Below are 22,651 nucleotides of genomic sequence, written 5' to 3' on the forward strand. Positions count from 1 at the left end.
TGGTTTCTTGGGTCTTTTATTTGTGTAGCTATGTCCACTCCCCCACCCAATCTTGGGTGAGGGGGTCTGGCTCAGGGCATAGGGATGGGGAGGGGAATAGCTCAATCATTGTTAGCATTCCATGCAGCAAATAATTGGGGAGTGGAGGGAGGGAAAATAAATAAGTGATTGTGGTGCTAGTGTCTCCCACCCCCATGGCTCTGCTGGGGGAAGTGGGTGGTAGGTGATTGTCCTGATGGCTCAGGGTTGCAGATGGGAAGGGGAAGGTGCAACAGTGTTTCCAGCTTCCTCCTCCTCTAAATAGTATCTAAGTCCCCCAGGTCTGCTCTGGCTTTTGACTTGGTATGAAGTCCCATAGCTGGTGAAAATTTCAGTCCAGCAGTCACTTCCATGCTTTCTCCACTTGTCTGTCCAGTCAGTCCCATGCCTTGCCCAGAGGCTCTGCCATGCTGCTGTAATGCCAGCTGCATGGCCCAGATGCTGAGTGGTCGCATATAGGCAAGGGATCGGAATACTCGACGCTGGCAATATGCCTCAGGTGTCTGGAATGCCATCCCTAGTCGTTCCCACACTGTGCGGTAGCAGCCTTCTGCTGTAAGGAAACCCTCTTGGATGAGGCCCTATTGGGAAAAATAAAGTACAAAGTAAGAATTAAGGAAGGGGATGAAGTCCTGGCTTTCTCAAAGATAACCTGGGATGGAAGAAAAGCCGCAAACTGATTACCTCTTGGATCATGGTAGCTGCCAGCCCATAGACCACACCTACCCAGACCTCATCAGACTGAACACTGGATGTGTCAGGAACACCATCTGGCTGCATACCGTTCACAGCCCCCATGGCTCCGCCTGCAAAGCCCTGGACGTTTACTTCAAAGATTGTCTGGAGAGCTCGAATCACGTGGGGGGTAGGGAATACCTGCCCAGAAAGAGATAGGGTCACTTCCTCTAGCCGACAAAGAAAGACACATGAGGTTTTTTCCCTCCCGACGCCCTGGCCTATATCCCAGATCACTTTCATATCTTCCCCTCTTACCTCAGTATCCCCCTTTCCTAGTCCACACGCTCTCAGGAACCACTGGCCAGCGCACTGGTCAGACATGATAATGCGGGATTGCGGCTGGGAGCTGCTGTCGTAGTTATAGTAACGGCCTGTTTGGGTGGAGAAGGGAGGCATGGCAAAGCTGAGTCACCATTTCTTACCCCCTTAAGCTAACATGCCCACACCCATCCCAGAGCCAGTCTCCCCCAGCACATGCTCCCCGCCAGGCCTGCCTTACCATTCCAGAGAAGCCTCTCGTAAGACTCCCGGCCTCGGCTCAGGATGGACGAGAACCGCTCCTGGACATCTCGAGTTCCACATGTGGCAGCCATTTGGACCATCACAGCCACAGCTGCCAGCCACAGGCCCCCACAGTAGGCACTGGTCAGGAATATCGTGTCAGGACGATACCCTCTCCATCCCATCATCACATATATTCAGCACACGGGGTCAGAGATCAGAATAATAGCCCTCTACTATTCCTAACCGGGAATGTGGGGTTGGGGGCCAGAACAATACCCCCCACTGGTACAGTTCTTCATTTCTAAGTATACCTGGGACCTGTGGTGATCCATCCATCGTAAGTCTGGTCTGCATAACCCCCATTCTCAATTAGGCCATCCTGGTCCTTGTCAAACTTCATCTCAGATTCCATTACAGCCTGTAGTGGAGTACTCCAGGACATCAACACATAAAGATCTGGGTTTGCAACAGGCCCCACATTTTCTCCTCCAATCCCAATGGCAAGGTGCATGGCATTGCATTACATGCCTGTACTTCTCCTAGTACATGAGCCATGCCCAATGGGACCTTACCTGACACACAGGCCACATGTCCCTCAGGAAGCTCTCATTGCCTGTCAGGTAAAAGTCCCGATAAATCTGCAGCACAAACTTCAGGTTCAGATCCTTCCAATCAGCTGTGTCATGAATTAGGTAAGCATTGATACGAAGCCATGGCTCATCATCTGGTGTCAGAAAATGGGATACATGCAATTGATCAACCAACCAGCATTTATGAAATGCCTACTATATACATGGCACTAGAGATTCAAAGAAAAAAAATGTAAGAGTGTTCTTCAGGGCATTTATTCTATTGTAAGAGAAAGGTGCATATATAAAGATTTAGAGAATTATAAGGTTATTTAGGGAGGGAAGACATGAGTAGTTGGGGGGGGGATCAGGAAAGGCTTCATGCAGGTGGTATCTGAGCTGAATCTTGAAGAGGCAGAAATGAGGAGTACATTTTCATTCCCAGTAGGGGGATGGCAATGCTTGAAATTGGGAGAGAGAATGTTGTGTGGGAGGGACCATAACAAGGTCAGTTTGGCTAGAAGGTAGATGGTGGCATAATGACGCTAGGAAGATAGGTTTGGGCCAGTTTTGAAGGGCTTTAAAAGTCAAACAGGAATTTATATTTGATCCTGGAGGAAAAAGGGAGCCAAAGGAGTTTACTGAAGAGGGGAATGATGAGGTCAGATCTGACTTGTGTTTAAGGAAAATCACTTTGGTAGGTGAAAAGAGGATGGACTAGAGTGGGGAAAGACTTCAGGCAGGGCAATCAACCTGAAGACTTCTGCAATAGTCCAGGTGAAAATGTTAAGGGGGGTGGCTAGGTGGCGCAGTGAGTAAAGCGCTGGCCCTGGAGTTAGGAGGACCCGAGTTCGGTTCTGGCCTTAGACACTTAACACCCACACAAAAAAACTAGCTGTGTAATCTTGGGCAAGTTACTTAACCCCAATTGCCCTCCAAAAGGCAAAAAAAAAAAGAAAATGCTAAGGGCCTGAAATAAGATAACTGTGTAAGTATTAAGAAGGGGATGAATAAGAGAGATTGTGGAGGTAGCCATGGCAAGATTTGGGATGAGGGAGAGTGATGAATTGAAGACACCAAAACTGAACGCCTTGGAAGACTGGAAGATGATGATGCCCTTGACAGAAATCAAGAAATCTGGAAGTGGGGTAGGTTTTAACTGAAAGATGCTGAATTCTTGTTTGGATGTGCTGATTTTGAGCTGTCTATGGGAAATCAGTTTGATGTGCCCAATAGGTAATTGATGATGTGGGTCTGGAGCTTAGGAGAGAGATGAAGGCTGGATAGCAGATATGGGATTCACCTGCACATGGATGATAACTAAACCCATGGAGTTTATAAGAAGCTTATAAAGTCAAGTGAGAGTAAAAAGAAATTGGAGGGGAGGAGGGGTCTCCATATTAGGGCAGGAGATCCAACATACCTGGGTCCCCCACGTCATGGGGAATCACATTTTTCTTCTTCACAGGAGCCGTCACGCCACTCATTAGATATTTCCGCCGTGTCAAGTCTTCACTCAGAGTTGCTACAGCTAAGGGAAAACAGACTTCAGTGGTTGTGAAGGACCTTAAGAGATACGTGAAGGGAGACTGTGGACATCTAAGGTGGAGGACAGGAGCCTACCAGGGTAGAAGGGAGCAGGGAGTGAGGTGTGCCAATAAATAATGTTTTTAAGGGGAAGTCATGATTGGGCAATTCTTACCCATGTCATACTGAAGGCTGAGCTCGAGTTTGGGCCACAACATGATGAGGGCAAAGGAGGCATAGAAGTGGACATCATATGTGTTGTACATGTGGTACTCCTGTCCTAGGAGGAAGAGTCTCTGAATGTCCCTGGGTGACCACACCTCCAAACACTAGTGATGCTACTCTGAACCCTTAGCTGCTACCAAACACTGACTGCCCCCTTATGCTAGGATTCCCACGATTCCTCCATGTCTCCCCATGTGCTCTCCCATACCCTCGAGGTAGGCAAAGCGTCCATATTCCTGCAGGGTAGGCCTGAGCTGGCTCAGCATGCCATCGAACCCCTCCATGGCTGTTTCCTCTGTGACTTCCAGCCACACAGTCCCACCGTCGGCCAGGAAGTATAATTCATTGAAAAGTGCAGACTTGTACCAGGCAGGCAGGGACCTAGGGGACACAAGTAGGGGAGCATTACTTATATACTTTTCACCAAAAGTATTAAAAAAAACTTTCTTCTAAAAGTTTAAATATGTTTAGAACAGTGACAAGTTTACCCTTAGAGAAGACTAGAGGAATGGGTACTCTAGTCATACCTATGGGGAATGGGTGGAGATGGGCACCTGTAGATCAGCACAGAGCCAAGGTCATGCTAGCCAAGTTTCTCTGAAGACTAGCCTTAATAATGAGATGAAATAACACGACACAGCTGACTGCCAAGAAGAACGAATACAGGAAATCAGGGAAAACCTGTGTGCCACCCCACTCCCAGCACCCCATCCTCCTTCCATGCTGTAACTATATAGAATACAGCCTTAGAACTGGAAGAGAAGGAGAAGAAAACACCGGGTTCCGGACAGGACAACAGGCAACTAAGATCTAGCACAGGGCTTCTTAACCTTTTCAGTGTTTCAGGCAACTTTCGTGGTCTGGTGAAGCCACAGGCCCCTTCTCAAAATAATGTTCATAAAATAAAATACATGTGATTAATTACAAAAGAAACCAATTATGAAGACATGCAGTAATTATAATATCTCGAAAATAAGTCCATGGACCCCATGTTCTAGAGGGCATGGAGAAGCAACAGAGAAGAGAATGCAGTGCAGCAGTGGGGGTCCTAAAGCAGCACTTCCATGAACCAGACCTCAAGCACTCCAGGGAGGAGGATGAAAAAAGAGCCAAGTGAGTAGAGAGAGAAGGCCACATCACCTCTCAGCCAGAATAAATAAAGACAAGGTAGGGCTCCACCCACAATTTGTGGGAACCCAAAGACAACTTTCCTGTGCAGTTATGACTATAATGAATTTCATTTTGAACCTTCCCAGTCTATGCCCTGGAGTGAGCATCCTGGAAAGTGAATGGTCTGGGGGATCCCACAGGTTGAGGGACAAGAAGACAAGAAGAGCTGTTCTGTCTGAGCAGGGGAAGGCATGACCATACTATCCAGAGGAACCTGCAAGCTGAGCCCAGTAAGGTGGGAAAGGGTCTAGGGCTGGAAAGACTGGCCATGGCCCGGAGGCCATCTCCCCATACCTGTCCTCCAGCACAGGGTTTTGCCACGCTACAATTCTCTCCTCCCAGGATCTATACTGGGTGAGTGCATAATGACAGAGGGCTGGAGCTGCATTTCCTTCTTGGCCAAAGAATCTGGTGTATCTCCTGAAAAAGGGATAGAAGATGATGATAAAGCATCTTTGAGCCACATGAAGCAACTTCTACACACTTTATCCAGCCTCTCTACATGTTCCCCAAAGCTTGGAGTCCCATCACCACAACCCACTACCCTCCCTGACCTTCCTGCACACACCCACTCACTTCCTTCATTTACCTGTAGTGGGCTTGGCCCCTAGCTCCAAACACAACCTTGGGCATGTCCCAGGCCAATGCAAATTCCAGCTGGCATCTGCCTCTCCGGGGCAAATGGGCTCCTGCACACACAGCTCCACCTATGCCCTGTCCCTTTTGGGTTTGGGGGCTGGGGCCTAGGGATGACATAGGAATGATCAGCATAGGAAAGCCCCTAGCCTTGGGGATCTGATATTCCTACTCAGCCCAGGACTATCTAAGAACCTTTTAATGGAGAGTCTGGGGCACTCTATGAGATGGACACGGAAATAAAGTAGATTCCTGGGGCCTCCCTCACTAGACCCTCTCAACCCCCATGAATATATCTAGTTACCCTTAGTTGTAACCCTCTTACCAGGATGGGAAACAATCATTATTAGATTCTTCACCTATCAGACTATCAAAGCTGGGGACAAGTTTAACCATTTTCTAATCTAATTAGAACCCCTCACTCCTCTCACTCCCCCTTCTCCCCACCTCACCAGATGGGGAATCCAACTGTCCATCCAGGAGCAAGTCCTGCCACACCTTCTGTCCAGTGCCATCAGGGTCAAAGGCTGTGATATGAGTCACTGTGGTGTCTGCCTGTCAGGATAGCATTCTTAGTAAAGGTGGCTAACAACAAGTCTAAACTGCCCCCTTGCAGACCAGATTACATCTTCTTGCTACCCACTCCCAGCAAGTTGGAAGAGTGAGAATGTAGGGGTAAGAGTGAAGACCATGGTGAGGATGCTGCCCTGAGGCTGTGCCATTCTAACTGGTGAGTTAGCCAGCAAAGATGCACATGGCCCTCTCTGCTGGGCCCAACTCTGGGCTGTGTTTCACATCCCATCCAACCATTCACCTCAGCCATCTCCTTGATAGGCTCCTATCGCTTCCTATCCTCTGGGAAGGGGAATCAAACCAACACTGCCATTGCTTCTGGAAGGATCACGCCGACAGATTCCTCCACAGCCCCAATCACTATACCTGTGATTTCTCTGGCCACCACCCCCTTATGTTATCTTCCTCTACAGAATGTAAATTCCTTGACGGCAAGAACCATCCTGTTTTATTTTTGAATCTCTGTCACTTAGTATGATTCTTGGCACATATGTTAACAAGCACTTAGTAAATACTTGCCATTCATCCATTCATTTAAAGCCCACACCTTGTCTCCTTGATACTCACTGTGAGTCGGGCAGCCAAAGCCATTGTGTATGGGTTTGGGGGGTTTGGATGATGCAGCAACAATCCCTGAACACTTTCCCCATCGTGCTCTAGGCAGAAGGGCTCATTCCATAGCCCTCCTGGGCCATCGTGTCCACCTCCTAGGCCATTCCTCATGGAGAACATGATGGATACTTCCAAATCCTCATCACCAGTGTTCTCCACATCCCACACAAATACCCCCACAGGCAGGCTGCTGTCCTGGGTGGGAGAAGGGAGAGGACAATGAGAAAGTAGACTCTGGCTATTTACCCTAAAATGTACCCTTCTCTCTTCTAAACCTTTTCCCTTCATCAAAGACATTGTCTTGGAGGAATAAAGGGGTGATTCAAGCCTAGAGAGCTATACTGACAGGCAAAGGGAGCATCTGTGGAAGTGGGGGCTACCTGATTATCATCAGTCCAAAGTCAGGGATCAGTCTTACCTGGTAGTCATGGGGGAGGATGGGTGTGATCTGGCGACAGGTCAGTGTGACTTGCTGCCCAGGCAGCTGGTAGACAGTCCAGGCTCGGGGGTAGAGTGCATGATAAAAAGCAAAGAATCCACAAAGGCCCCAATTCCAGCTCCGCAGGACATTGGGACGCTCTAGGGACAGGACCTGCTGGTACACTGTCTGTCCTTCCCGCCGCAGGCACACAGTGAACTAAAAAAGGAAGATGGAGTTTGGTTAGCCTGTCAACACCTCAAATTCAGCATCTCTTAAATCTTACTTTAGAGAGGAGGAAACAGAAGCCCAGGGATCTCAAGTGAGTGCTTAATGTCACATAGCTATTAAGTATCAGGCCATGTTTGACACCCAATAGCAATGTTTCTTCAAGTCTCCCTGACATATATTTTTTTCTTTTTATTCCCAATGCTACCACAGCAGGACAAAGCTACCATGATTGCTTTCTCAGGTTTCTTCAAACAGCTTCCTGATAAGTCTTCTTAAAGCCCTGCTTTTGTCATCCTACTTACTCAAAAGCCTTCAGTGGCTCCCCAGCATCTGCTGGATCAAGTCAGCCCTCCTTAGCCTTGGCCTTCTCAACCCAGTCCTATGCTACTTTTCCAGCCTTACCTCCAGCTACTTCCCTACACAAACCACCTACTACAGCCAGGATGGTCTCACTGTCCCCAAGCATATGAGGTATGCTCTTTCCTAACTCCATGCTTTCGTCCTAAGCTGGAATGACCTATCTTCCCCTTATTTGAGCCCCACTCATTTTTAGAATGACTCAGTTTCAGAATTGGAAGGGATTTAATCCAATCCAGATTTAAATAAGAGTAATCTCCTTTACCTGGCTATGGGTTGGCTTAAAAGTCCTCTGAGGTCCTTTCGAAATCTGAGATTCTATGATTTTATGAGAAGTGACCATCTAGTTTCAGTTGGAAGACCTAAGACCATAGATTTAAAGAGCTGGAAAGGACCTTGGAAATCATCTGGTCACCACGTCATTTTAGAGAAGGCTGAAGCTCAAAGGTGATGTGTCTTGCCCAAGTTCACATCTAGGTTTTAAACCTAGACCTTTTGACTCCAAAAATCAATGTTTTCTTCAGAGGTAGCAAACCCAATGTCTCCAGAGGAAGCCCACTTTACCTTTCAGTCAGTTCTAATTGTTTGGAAGGTTTTCCTTAGATTGAGCTGAAATCACTCTCTGCAGCTTCTTTTCTCCTCATAATTCCACCCCCCAGGGATCATGCAAAACAAGTCTTCATGTTTACAATTATCAGGTATGATATGGCATAATGTTACAGTCCAAGTCCCATTTGGATCATACTCTCCAAGGAAAGCTCATGCTTGTCAATAAGACAGGGGATTTGGATTTGGACATGCTGAGTTAAGATATCTACAGGACAGCCAGTTCAAGATGTCCAATAGACAGTTGGAGAGGAGAGACTCTGTGTCAGTAGAGGACAGGTCTGGATAAGTAGGAGATATGAGGATCATAAGCATAGAGATGATCAAATCCAGGAGCTGATGAGATCACCAAGTAATATAATACAGAGGGAGAAGAGAAAAGGACAGAGCCTCAGGAAACAACCACAGTTAGTGGGGATGACCTAGATGAAGAGCCAGCAAAGGAGACTGAGAAAGAGAAGTCAGAGAGCTAGTTGGACAATCGGGAGAGACAAGTGTTCCAAAAACCTAGATAGAAGAGTGTGACTGACAGAGTCAAAGGATATAGAGAGGTCAAGAAGGACAAACATTGAAAAAAGGTCTTCAGATTGGGTAATTAAAAGACTGTTAGTAACTTTGGAGAAAACATTATCAGCCAAATGAAGTCTCAGAAGCTGCACTGCAGAGAGTGAGAGGTAAGGAAGTAGAGGTCTCTGTTGCAGATGGTCTTCTCAAGAAGTTGAGCCGCAAAGTGGGAAGAAGTAGAGGATGGAAGCTAGCAGCAGGAATGGATAATTCAAGCAAGGTTTTGACGATGAGAGGAAGCCACGGGCATGTCTGTAGGTGGCAGGGAAACAGTCAGTAGAGAGGGAGAGGCTGAGAATGAGTAAGAGAGTGAGGACAAGAGAGGGGACAATCTGGGGAAAGAGACAGGATGGAGTGGGATCCCTGGGTGCAGGAAGAGGGGTTTGCCTTGGGAAGGAGACGGTGAAGGACAGAGCGGTAAAAGGCACATGAGTGACGTGAGATGAGAAGCGGAAAGCAGGGAGCTCTCAGCAAATGACCTTCACTTTTTCAGTAAAACATGAGAGGGTGAGGAAAGGGAGCCAAACGAGACTTGAAGAGGGCTGAGAAATGTGGGAGGGAGCTATGGTGAGTGGGATGGCGAGTTACTGAGGAAGGCACAGAAGGACCGCCACAGACTAGAGCAACAAGGACCCAATCGTGATTGTGTAATAAAAACTGGAGGTAGGCAGCGTCAGCATGCTCACATGATTTCTCTAGTTTTATTCAGTTGCATGTGTACAGGAACAAAGGCAATGGATGATGTAAGTGATCCCAGGGCACGAGTGGCTATATAAAGGGACAAGGGACTCAATGAAAGAGAAAAGTGTAATGTTGAACTGGTTCATCAAGAGACCGAGATAGCAAAGGGAGAAGAGTGCAGCCTAGTGTAGGGGTGATGGCCTGGGAAAGAAATGAGAAGTCAAGGGATTGGAAGTCATACTGAAGATGAAGAGTTTGGCGTTGCAAGGCAGAGGGAGGGGTGGAAAGACACAAAACAGACTATGACCAATCAGATGAAGAAATTTCAGAGTTCATGACTATGGAAGGAGTGTACGTGTAGGTGAAGGAGAGAGCAAGGGTATGTTAATCTTTGTATGCAGCAGAGGTGGGAGGAGCAGGTAATGTGAAATGATTAAGCTGAGGAACTGTGAGGTTAGTGTTCTATAAGGAGTACATATATGTAAACTGAAGTTCCCTAGTATAAAGACAGGAGTTAAGGAAGAGATAAAGGCTATAAGTTAAGCACTGAAGAAAAAAGGATGGGAGGGTGTCCTAGACGTCAGTAGACAATAGCTTCCAGGGTATTAGATATGTATTAAGTGAATCTTAAAGGATGGGAAGAAGTTACTGTGTGACAGTGATATTGTGAGAAATTGGAAGTGCCAATGGGAGCCAGGAGTACTCCAATTCTTCCACCTTGACCAGCGAATTGGGGGTAATGAAAGTGCAGCCATGGGGCGGCCAGGTATCACAGCGAGTAAGAGCACCAGCTCCGGTGTTGAGAAGACCTGGAGATCGAATCCTGGGCTCAGACACTTAGCACCCACCCAGAAACACCTGGCCGTGTAACCTTGAGCAAGTTACTTAACCCCAATTGCTTAGGGGCGGCCAGGTGGCTCAGTGAGTAACAGCACCGGCTCCAGTGTCGGGATGACCTGGATCAAATCCGGGCTCAGATACTTAGCACCACACCCAGAAATAACTGGCCGTGTAACCTTGAGCAAGTTACTTAACCCCGACTGCTTTAAAAAACAAAAAAGAAAGTGCAGTCAGTGCTAGAAACAGAGGCCAGGGAGGTTGTGTCATCAGGAGGGAGCCAGGTCTCACTGAGAACAAAAGATGGAAGGAGTGGGAAAAGATAGAAGACGAAAGCAAATTTGTTGCCTATGGAGTAGGCATTCCCGAAAGCACAGTGGAAGAGGAGATGGCTTCGGGGTAGGACACGGAGGGGGAATCTGGAAAAAATGAGAATAAGGGATGGGCAGGGGGTAACCAGGGAAGAGGTTTGATGTTGATTGCTTGAGGGTCAGAAACACTAGGACTGAGAGGGTATGACCAGGAAGGAGTTAATCGTTGAGAGAGTTTAAGTATATTTTCATTGTTCATAGGGTTTTAGGCAACTCAGGGCAGGGGACAGGTCTTGAAGCTAAAAGAATGATGTTATTCCCCTTCTCCCAAAATAGGAGACATGGCTGGAAAATTGATGGAATGGCCTTTCTCCCCTTTCCTGGAAGAGAGGAACCTGGTGCTCAATGGAATGGTGTTTCTCCACTTCAAGCAGGAGGCAGGATAGAATACTGTCTCCTTTTCTACAAGGATGTTGAAAGAGGTGGGAGACCCGGGATGAGGAAATGAAATTCTTCACTTACCACATCATCCAAATTCATATAAACATACCCTTTTTTTTTTGCCTTTTGGAGGGCAATTGGGGTTAACTGACTTACCCAAGGTCACATGGCTAGTTTTTGTGTTAAGTGTCTGAGGCCGGATTTGAACTCAGGTCCTCCTGACTCCAGGGCTGGTGTTCTATTCACTGCGCCCCCTAGTCACCCCTTAAACATGCCCTCTTTCTCAGTGGTGGGACATATTCTTTACAGGATAGGGAAGAGGCCCTCTGCCCCAAAGGTCCCCTACAACCTACATTTAGCTTCAGATAGTCTGTTTTACTTTATTCCCACTCTTCTTCCTCTATCCCATTGCTGGAATGTTATTTAACCAGTGATTCAGAGAACCTGCGTTTGACTTTGGGCTCTGCCATTTACTAGCTGTGCTACCATGAGCCAGTCTCTTAATTCAAAGCTCCTTTTCCATATCTGTAAAATAGGGAAACTGCTACTACTACTTACCTCTCAGGTTTGCTGTGAGGATTAAGTGAGATAATTTATATAAAGAACACTGTAGGGGGGTGGCTAGGTGGCGCAGTGAGCAAAGTGCTGGCCAAGAAGTCAGGAGGACCTGAGTTCGGTTCTGGCCTCAGACACTTAACACCCACACAAAAAAAAGTAGCTGTGTAACCTTGGGCAAATTACTTAACCCCAGCTGCCCTCCAAAAGGCAAAAAAAAAAAAAAGAACACTGTATATCTGGAAAGAATACTCTTTATCCTCATTTCTCTACAAAGCTTTCTCCTTGTTCCTCAAGCCCATGTTGGTCTTTCTGCCACTGTCTACCACTTATTTTTGACACTTCAATCATAGTCTCGGAAGGAAGATAGCACCTTGTAAGGGCCATGCACTGTGCATGTGATTGTCACAACCAACCTGAGGAGTAGATGTTATTATTATCTCCATTTTTACAAGTGAGGAAATTGAGGTAGACAAAGGTTAAGTGACAAGTCCAGAGTTAGGAAGCTAGTGTCTGATGACAGATTTGAACTAAGGTCTTCCTGCTACCAGGCCCACTGCTATGCTACCTGGCTGCCTCAAAAACCGTCTTCATGTATATTTAAGTCCTATCTCTCCCAAAAGACCATAAGCTCTTTGATGGCAAAGGCTATGAAGAAATGAACCTTCTTTGGTAGAAGTTTATCTATCATCATCATTATTATATGTGTTAAGTAATTTTAGTGTTGTAGCACTATTGTGACAGGAATCTGCCAGGTCACTACCCTGGGGAACCTGAGTGACATCATTAAAGAGAACCTGTGGAAGACAGAGATGAACACCTCACAGCCTCATTTACTGGTTCAGGACCTAACAGTCTTCTTTGCTCTACAAATGAGCTGAGAATTGAAGGCATCCCTCAGACCAGAAACCCGAGAAAGTCAACAGGGAAGTTAAGTACCAAAAAGGGAAAAGATAGGGAGTTTCATGTGATGTACAGAGGCTCCAAAGGAAGGATGGTCCCTGTCATTGAGGTGATATGTTGCTAGTGGGTGTAGCACTTAGACCAATAGGTTAAGAATGTGAATGTCATTACAGGGTAGAATCAACCTACAGAACTAGTTAAATATGCTTCAGGCAAACCAAATAGGAGAGAGAAAAACAGGTTAGAGGGGAATCAGGGCTGAGGAACCTTCAGCCTCAAGGCCACATGTGACCTTCTGGGTCCTCAGGTGGGGCCTTCTGACTGAGTCCAAGTTTTACAGAACAAATCCTTACATTAAGGGGGTATGTTCTGTGAAGTTTTCATTCAAAGGGCTTCACTCGAGGCCCTAGAGGGTCACATGTGGCCTTGACGCCACAGGTTCCCCACCCTGGAAGATATTAGGATCATAAGGTTTCAAGCTCAAGATTATCCAGTCCATTTTATGAGGGTTGGAAACCAGTAACTAGCAAAAAGGACAAAGAAGGCAAGATTAGTGGACAATGGCCTGAAATTTAAGGGGGAACTTTAGGAGCCAAATAAAGAAGTCCTTTGGTTTTCCAGGGGCCAGAAGAGCAGAACAATTCCAGGGCAAAGGAGATAAGGTGAGGGTTCATACCTGAAAATAATACTCAAAGCAGGTTCTGGGAAGGACTGAAATCCCACAAGATTTGGCAGTGGTGACAATCTGAATCTACCTCAGGCTAAAAGATGGAGTATCTCTGTCCATCACCCATTCTCTGGCATCTACTCCAAAGAGCTGACATAAGAAAAAGGGGCAGAGTTTATCCTGTAAAATCTATGCCAGTCAAGCCAATCTTGAGTTAGATGTTAAAGTTGGAATCAGAAATCTGTACTCTATGAGCTTATTTCCTTTTATGTTTTCATTCTTTATTTTTATTTTCCTTGAGTCTCCTAGTTAAAGTTCTTAAAAATTCTAATCTTGTTTCTACAGAACGAAAGAAAAAAGGATTTGTTCAGGTTAGGAAGATAAAGGGTCCTAGGAGTGAGGTGGTCACAACAGCAGAACAACAACAGCCTTGGGAAAGGCCTTTTTTAGAGCTAAAGTAGGTACTTACTGTCTTAACCCTAGAGGCCCCTTTTCTTGGCTTTTAATATATTCTTTCACTCAATTCTTCAAGGATTTGTAATTTCAAACTCTCTCTGCTAAGAGAGATTGCAACCAAAACACAAGGGTAAAGACAAATATAGGTGAGGTTGCCAATCCCCTCCTACTTGGGCCATTCCTCCTTGGGGACTAAGTCATAGCTCCTTGTTTGCTCTTTCTATTCTGGGGTCACAAGTAGGTACAAGTAGGCACTTGGTGAATTCAATGATTTTCTTTCACAGCCTTCATCCTTGGTCAGCTCTCCTTACCTGGTCAGCCATTACTGTTCGGTGCTGGTATATCCCAGGGTTGAGCTGCCATCGACAGAACTGGCCCCTCCAGCCACGGGTGATGGTACCACCTCCAATGCCACCCAGTGGACAACCTAGAGACAGAGCCAGAGGTCACAGACCAACGCTTGAAGGACATTAGAGGAGGGAGGGGGAAAGGGAAAATAGTGGTAGTGAGGTGACAAGCTACAGATGAGAGAACATAAAGTCACATCTTATTCCCTGGACTTAAGGAAGGTTTTTCGTTTGTTTTAAAAGACAGGGAAGTGGCCTCTTTTCTCCTTTTCAATTTCCCATCTGATGAGGTTGGGACTTTTTCTTTGAAAGTGAAATGAATGAGGTCTTTGCCTTTTCTCCCTTGAGAAGTGCTCACCGTAGATTTGTCTTAGGGGAAGGCAATTTAACATGTCTATGAATGGAGTCTTCTTCTCCACCTGTGTCTTCTGGTACCACCATTTAAGATACCTAAGGGCAGAAATGACACTGACAGGTAAGAGAGGTAGCAGCAGCTCCACCTATTTCCAATGCTTTCTCCATGTCCCGATAGCATCTCAAACTTAACATGGCCCAAACCAAACTCATCTTCTTCCCTTCTACGCCAGCTTCCCCACCTTTCTTATTTTTATCAACAACAAACTCCCTCTTTCAGTCAGCCAAGTTAACTTTAGGGACATCTTTGAGGCGATCTGAAAAAGGCAGATTTTTATCTACTCCTTAAAAGATTTATTGTTAGCCATGTTTTCCCCCATGAAATTCCTTCATATCATCCCTTTCTTTTCACTGCCACCAACTCAGTTTAGTTTCTCATCATTTATGAGCACTGATTTAGAGCTGGAAAAAAGCTCAGAAGTTACCCAATCTAGCCTTCTCATTTTACAGATGAAGATGAGGCCCAGAGGAGTAAGTGATTTGCCTGAGGTCACCCAGTAAGTGGCAGAGCCAGGGCTCGAATTCAGGTTCTTTTGTTCCAAACCCAGCACTCCTTCCACCTCATTACACTGCGGCCAATCTCTCCTTTTTACTCTAACCTGCCACAGGATTAACCTTAAAACATCGCTTTTTTCATCTTACTTCTTGAACAAAAACACCATTAATGGTTGCCCAGCATTTAGAGTAGGCCGAAAACCAAACTCCTCAGCTCGGTACTCAAGGTTCTCCATAATCTGGTCCCCTTCTATTTTTCTAGGCTTATTTCTTGTTACTTCCTTATTTGAGACAGCCTGAGGGATTGGGAGGATACATGAAGGTGCCATTTATAGAAATAAGGAAGTCAAGAGGAAACCTGGTTTACCAAGCAAGGTAATTATGGAAATAATGACTGTGTGATTCACCAGTTCTTCAAATTCAACAACACTGGTTTTGGATTCAAAAGACTTGGGTTAGAACCTGGACTCTGGCACTTGCTATCTATGGAACCCTAAGTAAATATCTTGAGTATCTGTTTCTTCTTCTATAAAACAGGGATAACAATAGCTATACTATCTCTCTGAAAGTTGTTTATATAAACTGTGACTCCAGTCAGCCTTGAATTATCATTGATTGCCTCTACTTAATGTTTGTAGCCACACCCATATTTTTGCTTGTGATGTTGGCTCTTTCTGAAATAGTTTTACCATTTTTCTCTACTTAGCTCAAATCCGGTATTTCAAGTATTACAAATGAAATTTACTTTTTATTGTGTGGGCATACAACAGAATGAATATTGAGTAAATGACTAGTGTGGAGAAAACACTGTAATGGGAGTGTACATTTTAAAGATCTTCCCTGCCCCTGGGCTAAAGTGCACCTGGAGCCTGGGGTGAGAGATTTGTTTTTCAGTAGATACTTCTTGATTGGCCAGTGGGTCAATAAGGTTGTTACATTCTCTGAGCCAGGAGAAGGCTATATAAACCCTGATTTGAGGCTTTGTTTTGAGGGCTCACTTTGAGAAGTGTTCTGTGATTTGATCAGATGAGACTCTGGGAAGCCATTGTTCAGAGGCCCCCCCCCCCTTTGAAAAACCCAGATGTTGAAACCCAGATGTTGATTTGGTATGGGTGTAATGGTTGGACAGTTTGGAAAGCTGTCTACTTGATCTGTTTCTGTCTTGATAATTCTGCCTGTATACTTTGAAGTTCAGGGTGCTGACCTTTTTCCCCTGAACGAGGTAAATGATATATGTTTGACTGATTAAAGTAAGCTTGTTAACCCATTTTGAGTTGCTTTCCTTCAACAAAGCAGATCCAAGAACCTGTGTTGGCAGCAAACCCTGAGGACGCTTGGGGTGCTTGCCGCTACAAATGCTAGGAGTGAAAACTTTAGAAAATACAGTCTCTCCAAGGAATAAACCAAAAATAAAGTCTAGCACCCAGAGATAGAAGTACAATGTGAAGACACTCTTTTTTTTTCTCTGATAGGAATTAAAAAAGGAATGTTCCATGAAGTCTGAGGGAAAGATCATTATCTTTCAGAAGAGGAAAAACTTCCTGAAAGACTGGCATTTGGGCTGAGCTTTAAAGGATTAGTAGGAACAATATGACAAAACCTATGTAAATGAAAGGTCATTATGACAATGTTATGAAAAATGGATTGGAGGGAACAGGAAATGTAGGTGAGAAGACCTGTTAGGAAGCTATTTCAGTAGTCTAGGCTCTTATGAGGGCCTATAGTAGAGAAGTAGCTATACGGACAGAGAGGAAAAGGCAGATTTGAGAGATGTGGAGGAGGTGGCATCACTAGGATTGACAGGACATGAGGGAGAGGGAACAGTCAAAGATATACTCAAAGTGAATGGTGACACCATGTATAGAGCTAGTAAAGAAGGAAGAAGAGGTTTCAATAAGATAGTGAACCTGATTTCTGAATGTAGGTTTTGTAAGATTTAGACAAAAAAGACCTTAAGGAACATCTAACACAAATCACTCGTTGCACAGGTAATGAAAATGAGGCTCTGAGGGCTTAAGCTGTATAGCAAGTGAGTAGCAGAACTAGGGTCTGACCGCAGGTCCTCTGACTTCAATATGCCAACTGACTCCTGAGAGGCTTCAGAGACATCCAGGTGAAGATGTCGGTCTGGAGCTGAAAAGGAAGCTCAGGAAGTACAAATATGGGAGCTATCTGCATAAAGGTAGTGAGTGAAGCTCTGGCAACGAATGAGATTGCCAAGGTGGGAAGTGTAAAGATAATTTTTCTGGTCTTTATCTGCATCCCCAGCACTTAGTCACTTAACACAGTACCTGGCTTAAAAATGTAGTAGGCTTAGAAAATGTTCACTGACAGAGAGGTAACCAAGATCAACTCTCTTGGAAAGCATCAAAAAATTGGGAAGAAGATGAAGAGCCAGTAACAAGGGCAAAGAATTAGTGGTCATGAGAACTAAGAGATTGTGATCTCTGCAAAGTTGGGGGATGAAGGAATATCCAACAGGAAAAGGTGGTCAATGTCAAAAACTATAGAAAGGTCAAGAAAAATGAAGACTGAAAAAAATGAAACTGGACTTGGTGATTAGGGGATCCTTCACGATCTTGGTAAGAGCAATTTCAGTAGAGCTATGGTTGTGGAAGCCTCGTTGCAAGGGGTCGAGAGGCCCTGGGTAGTGAAAAAGTAGAGGCATCTGGCATAAACAATTTTTTTTTAGTAAGTTTAGTAGTGAAGGGAAAGACATTAATGGATATCTGGTCTCTCAAATAAGACAATCAGTTGTTTGGGACAGGAACTACGCCTTAAATCTTTATATTTCCCCAAAGTCAAGAAAAACACCTTGCAAGTATTAGGTACACAATAAATGTTTGTTGATTGAAGGATTAGTTCAAATCTCATCTAGTTTAGGTCATCCCCATTCTAATCTATCACAACTTCTGTTGCTTTTTGAAGTTTTTTATACCATTAATTTTAGTAATCGACTACTGTGATGAAACATTAGAACAATAATGATATAGGTTTCGTCCACTTATGCCAACTAAATTTACACTGAGAGGGCACAGTAGTCCTAGATTACTTTGGTATTCCTTAAAAGATTTTCCACAGGGCATGGTACAAGTGAGCATTTAATAAAAACAGACTGAATAAATTAATGAATGATGGGGTGAGAAATGAAAGAGATTGCTTTAAAAAAAAAAATCTGGGGACAGAGTTGCTCCCAAGAGAGTTCCCCCAAGGAGTTGGGGGAAGGTGGGTTGAAAGATTAGGTAGGAGAGTATGACTTAAGGGAAAGATAAGAAACAAGTTTCTTTTTCTTTCTTTTTTTTAAAGCAATTGGGGTTAAGTAACTTGCTCAAGGTTACATGGCCAGTCATTTCTGGGTGTGGCGCTAAGTATCTGAACCCGGATTTGATCCCAGGTCATCCTGACTCTGGAGCCGCTGCTCTTACTCGCTGAGCCACCTGACCACCCCAAGAAACAAGTTTCTACCCAGCTGTGGCAGTGCTGACAGCAAATTTATGTTCCACAAACTCAAATGGTGTCTCACCCTTATTACCTCACTATCGAACTCTCTGAAGCAGCTCTTGCAAAACTTTTCATCCTTCCTCAAACCTCCCATGGCTCTGTCCCAATCTTGTCTCATATTTTAGTGAAAAAATTAAGTCCATTTGCAGAGCATTCCCTCTTCTCCCCTTCTCATCTCATAGTACTCAGCTGACAGTATCTCCTCCTTCACCCATTTCACATGAAGAGGTGACCCTTCTCCTTCCCAAGGCAAACTCCTCTATTTGCACAAATGATCTCATTCCATCCTGTTTCCCCCAGCAGAGTGCCTGCCCCATCTTTTGTCCCTACTTTCTCATTCTTCAATCTCTCTCCATCTACTGACTGCTTCCCTACAAACATGTTTTGCCTACAAACCTGCCCATGTCTCCCTCTCATTGTCAAAGAAGCCTTTCTTGAACCACTTATCCCTGCTGCTAGCTCTCATCCTATATTCCTTCCAACGTTTGTTGCTCAACTCCCTGAGAAGGCCATCTACAATGAATGGCTCCACTTCTTTTCCTCTTACTTTCTTCTTAACTCTGTACAGTCTGGCTTCTGATCTCATCATTCAACTCTCCAAAAGTTATCTGTGATTTCTTAACTGCCAAATCCAATGGCCTTTTCTCAGTCCTCATCCTTCTTGACTCCTCTGTGGCCCTTGACATTGTCCATCACCCTCTTCTCTCTCTATTTTCACTGTATAACTTTCCTGTTTCTTCTCCTACCTCTCTGACTGTTCTTTCTCAGTCTCCTTTGCTGATCTCCATCCAGGTCATGACCACTAACCTGTCAGTATCTCTACTGCGCTCTGTCCTGTGCCCTCTTTTCTTCCTTTATGAAATTTCATTTAGCGATCTCATCATGTTCCATGGATTGAATGATCATCTGTATGCTGATGATTCTCAAATCTATTCATTCAGCCCTAACTTCTCTATTGACCTCCAGTTTTGCATTCCAAATGCTTTTTAGACATCTTGAACTGGATGTCCTATAGACATGTCCTATATCTCTCCCCCTCTGCCCCTTTATCCAATCTGTGGCCAAGGCCTGTTGGTTTTGACTTTGCAACATTTCTGTTAGAGCTTCCTCCTCTCCTCTGATATTTCCGACGTCCTGGTGCAGGCCCTCATCTCCACACATAGACTAATGTAACAGTCTTGTAACAGTCTCCTGGTTGTGTGGCTGTTAGAAGTGTATTCCCCTTCTAATTCATCTTCTGCCTGAATTTATCTAAAGCGCAGGTCTGACCATGAATTCAAGTGGCTATCACCTCCACGATTAAATACAAAATCCTCTGTTTAGTATTCGAGGCCTTTTATAACCTAGCCCTCCTTACCTCTGCAATCTTCTTATAACTCAGCACTGCCCCTTGCCCCAAGTGCTCTCTGGTCCAGTGACGTTGGTTTCCTAGCTGTTTCTCAAACAAGACACTCACCTCTTGGCTCTGGGAATTTTCACTGGCTGTTCCCAAAGCCTGGAACACTTTCTCTTCTCCCTGTCTGTCTCCTAGCTTCTTTCGAGCCTTAGCTGAAATTCTACGTTCTACCGGGTGCCTTCCCAATCCTTAATAATTTTAGCGCCTCCCCACTGTTGGCTATTCCCTATTTATCCCACATACAGCTTGTGTGTGCGCAGGTTTTCTGCACGCTGTCTCCCCATTGGACTGTGAACTCCTGGAGAACAAGGACTATTTCTCGCTTTTGTCTGTATCCCTAGGGCTTAGTACAGTATATAGTAGGTGCTTAATAAAAGCTTATTGACTGACTTACTGATCATGAGCCAGGCAGGAAGAGCACTATTTCTCCTTCCCCACACCCCCTTCTCTCCAATAACTCTCTTTCCTGGGTTCTCTCTCCCTTCATTTAAGAGCAGCCTAGTCATTCCTTGGCTTGTTTGGCTTTCTTTGTAAGTTCAATCACACCATATAGTGTCATCCTTTGGGCTTCCTTCTTTGCCCCACCCTACATGTTGCTTACTGAGGTACCCTAACTCCCAATCTCATTCCAGTTCCCTGTGTCACAGCTCCCACCCTACCCTGGCATGGGGAAACTGAGGCCCCAGTCTGGATCCAGGATGACTCAGCCTGTGCTCAAGCTCCTCTGAATTCTAGGGTCCAGGGAAGACTTAGCCATTTATATATTATCACTCCTCCTACATTTCCCCAAGACTTCCAAGATGGGCTCTCAGGCTCAAGTCATTAAGGGGAAAAAAACAGATTAGGCTGGTGCTCACAAAAAGGATGGAGAAGCCTTCTAACACATAGTTATGGCTAACCAAAGGGAACTCTCTCACACTTTCTCTCTACACAAGGTGGTGAGATTTGAACCTACACAGTATCTAATGGAGGAGTGGCAGAGGACCTGAACCAATGCACAGACTTTTGGTCAGAGGTAGGGAACCTGCAGCCTCAAGGCCACATGTTGTGCTCTAAGTCCTTGGGTGCAGCCTTTTGTCTGAGCCCAAGTTTTATAGGACAAATCCTTTTATTAAGGGCATTTGTTCTGTGAAGGTTGGATTCAGTCAAAGGGCTACCACACCCAGGGACCTAGAGTGGCACACGTGGCCTTGAGCTGCAGGTTCCCCACCCCTGCTTTATAGCCTTCAGCGTAGTAGTAACATTTGCTTATAGTTTCTTCTTATCACTCTGTCTTTTCCCAACCTTAGATATGATCAGTTCTGGGTTTCTTTTCCTACATTTTTCCCCAGTTTGTGTATTTCCTAACCTGACTCAGGGTCATTTTCCCCTGCCTATCTTACATCCACCTGTTTGTTCATGAGGTTCATGTCCTCTCACTTTACTCACCTTGTACTGTAAAGCAGCATTATTGGGGAGGGGGGAATAGAAAGGACAGAACCATGGCCCTGAAATGAACCTTGGACAGGTTCCAGGATAAATGGAAAGATACATTAATGTCTCTGGTAGTCCTTGTTACCATCTGCCTTTTTTCTTTTGAAGGCATCTCAGAACGATTATTATTGATTATTAAATGCAATTATTAAACCACACATTATCCACTGAAGCAGTTGGACTAATACTTCTAAGTTTTCTTTCAGCTTTAAATCTTTGATTCTTGGAGCCAATACAAACTGCCTCCCACCCTGACTATTCCCCCCAAATCCAGAAGGTGTCAGGGTGAGCTTTTAAGGAAGGCTTAGATGATGGGACAGGATGGAATTCAGAAGATGTTTATGGTTTGGTGGGAATCTAACTCATGGTACCTTGGATGCTGCCTCACAACAGTCATAAAGTTGGTCCCTACTTATTCTTCTCTTGCCTTTGGTGACTAGCCATCTGGAAACATAAATAGTAGCCTAGAATGAAAGCACAAGAGTTCAGGAAAAAGGGGACAGGAAGGTAGGGTCTAGTAGTCTTACTTCTGGGCAATGCAGGGGCCTGAGTTTCCTAGAGGTTAAGTGGTCAAGCTATGACATGCAATCACTGCAAGACCCCATTTCTTTCATTTTTCCCTACCTCAAATAATAGGGCAATGGGAAGGAGAAATACGTCTGGAGCATTAGGGACACTTACCGGACACCCATGCCCAAGTGCTTCATCAAGTTGCTCATGGAGACGTTGTTGGCATTGAAGGGCTTCCTCTTCTCAGGAAATTCGTGAGCCAAGCAGATCCGCCAGCCAAACCCGGGTACCTGGTGGCCCCTGGCTGTGCCCTCGTAGGCAGCCATCAGCTGCCCAGGGTCTTCTGGGATTCCATTGTTTGGGTCGTTCCTCTCCCTGGAGTCCGCCGGGTTCTCACAGTCTGGAATGTCCTCTGAGCTTCCATGGCTTGGGCTCGCCAAGTTCTGGGAGCCACAACTCTCTGTCCCAAGGGTCCCTGGGTCCCCCTTGATTCTTCTAACGTCGGGGGTCCCGGTCCCCAAGGCGCCCTCCATGGTTCTTGGTCCTGCAGACTCGCGCTCCGAGTCCAACGTTAGCAAAGTTCTGACCCGGGCAGGGTCTTGTCTAGTTCCTGGGCTCACGGGTGACCCGGACCGCGTCTCCTGCGTCGCTGCCCTCGGGCTCACCCAGTCCTTGTGGGCGACTGACGCGGGCAGAGATGAACTGAGCCAGGGCCACGGAGGAGAGGCGCTGAATTACTTCCTCGAATCCGGGGTGGGAAGGGCTGGACCTGCACCTCCAGGTCATGGGTCCAGAGATGCTACAGGACCGCTGCAGGAGCAGGGGAGGAGCCCCTTTATCGGGCCCCACAGGCCCCGCCCCGCCCTGCGGGCGGACCGGATGGAGGCGCCAGGTC

The 22,651-nt window shown here is 45.6% G+C and overlaps 1 protein-coding gene across 1 annotated transcript; it reads right to left on the minus strand.

Annotated features, from left to right (window-relative positions):
- Positions 1 to 22,611, minus strand: GBA2 (glucosylceramidase beta 2). The gene is made up of 17 exons (XM_069089118.1): positions 21,928 to 22,611; positions 14,326 to 14,417; positions 13,932 to 14,047; positions 7,012 to 7,230; positions 6,549 to 6,788; positions 5,861 to 5,963; positions 5,362 to 5,515; positions 5,067 to 5,192; positions 3,811 to 3,983; positions 3,553 to 3,657; positions 3,274 to 3,381; positions 1,854 to 2,005; positions 1,593 to 1,699; positions 1,277 to 1,419; positions 1,033 to 1,148; positions 724 to 915; positions 1 to 620 (listed from the first exon to the last, which is right to left on the minus strand). The coding sequence occupies exons 1-17, from the start codon at positions 22,287 to 22,289 to the stop codon at positions 297 to 299; spliced, it is 2,832 nt and encodes a 943-aa protein (XP_068945219.1). The 5' UTR covers positions 22,290 to 22,611; the 3' UTR covers positions 1 to 296.
- Between the last annotated feature and the right edge of the window lie 40 nt (positions 22,612 to 22,651).

This window comes from Petaurus breviceps, unplaced genomic scaffold (assembly GCF_028583685.1).
Source record: "Petaurus breviceps papuanus isolate PSGF00001 unplaced genomic scaffold, PetGlider_PUasm1.0 120, whole genome shotgun sequence".
Lineage (NCBI taxonomy): Eukaryota > Metazoa > Chordata > Mammalia > Diprotodontia > Petauridae > Petaurus > Petaurus breviceps.

Bases quoted from the DNA above. Each gene is read 5' to 3' on its own strand.
- GBA2 (XM_069089118.1), bottom strand. From the start codon at position 22,289: ATGGAGGGCGCCTTGGGGACCGGGACCCCCGACGTTAGAAGAATCAAG. The intron at 14,048-14,325 runs GTGAGCACTTCT...CTCTGTCTCTAG, and splicing joins TCCCCTAAGACAAATCTACG to GTTGTCCACTGGGTGGCATT. The intron at 1,700-1,853 runs GTAAGGTCCCAT...ACTCCACTACAG, and splicing joins ACATGTGGCCTGTGTGTCAG to GCTGTAATGGAATCTGAGAT.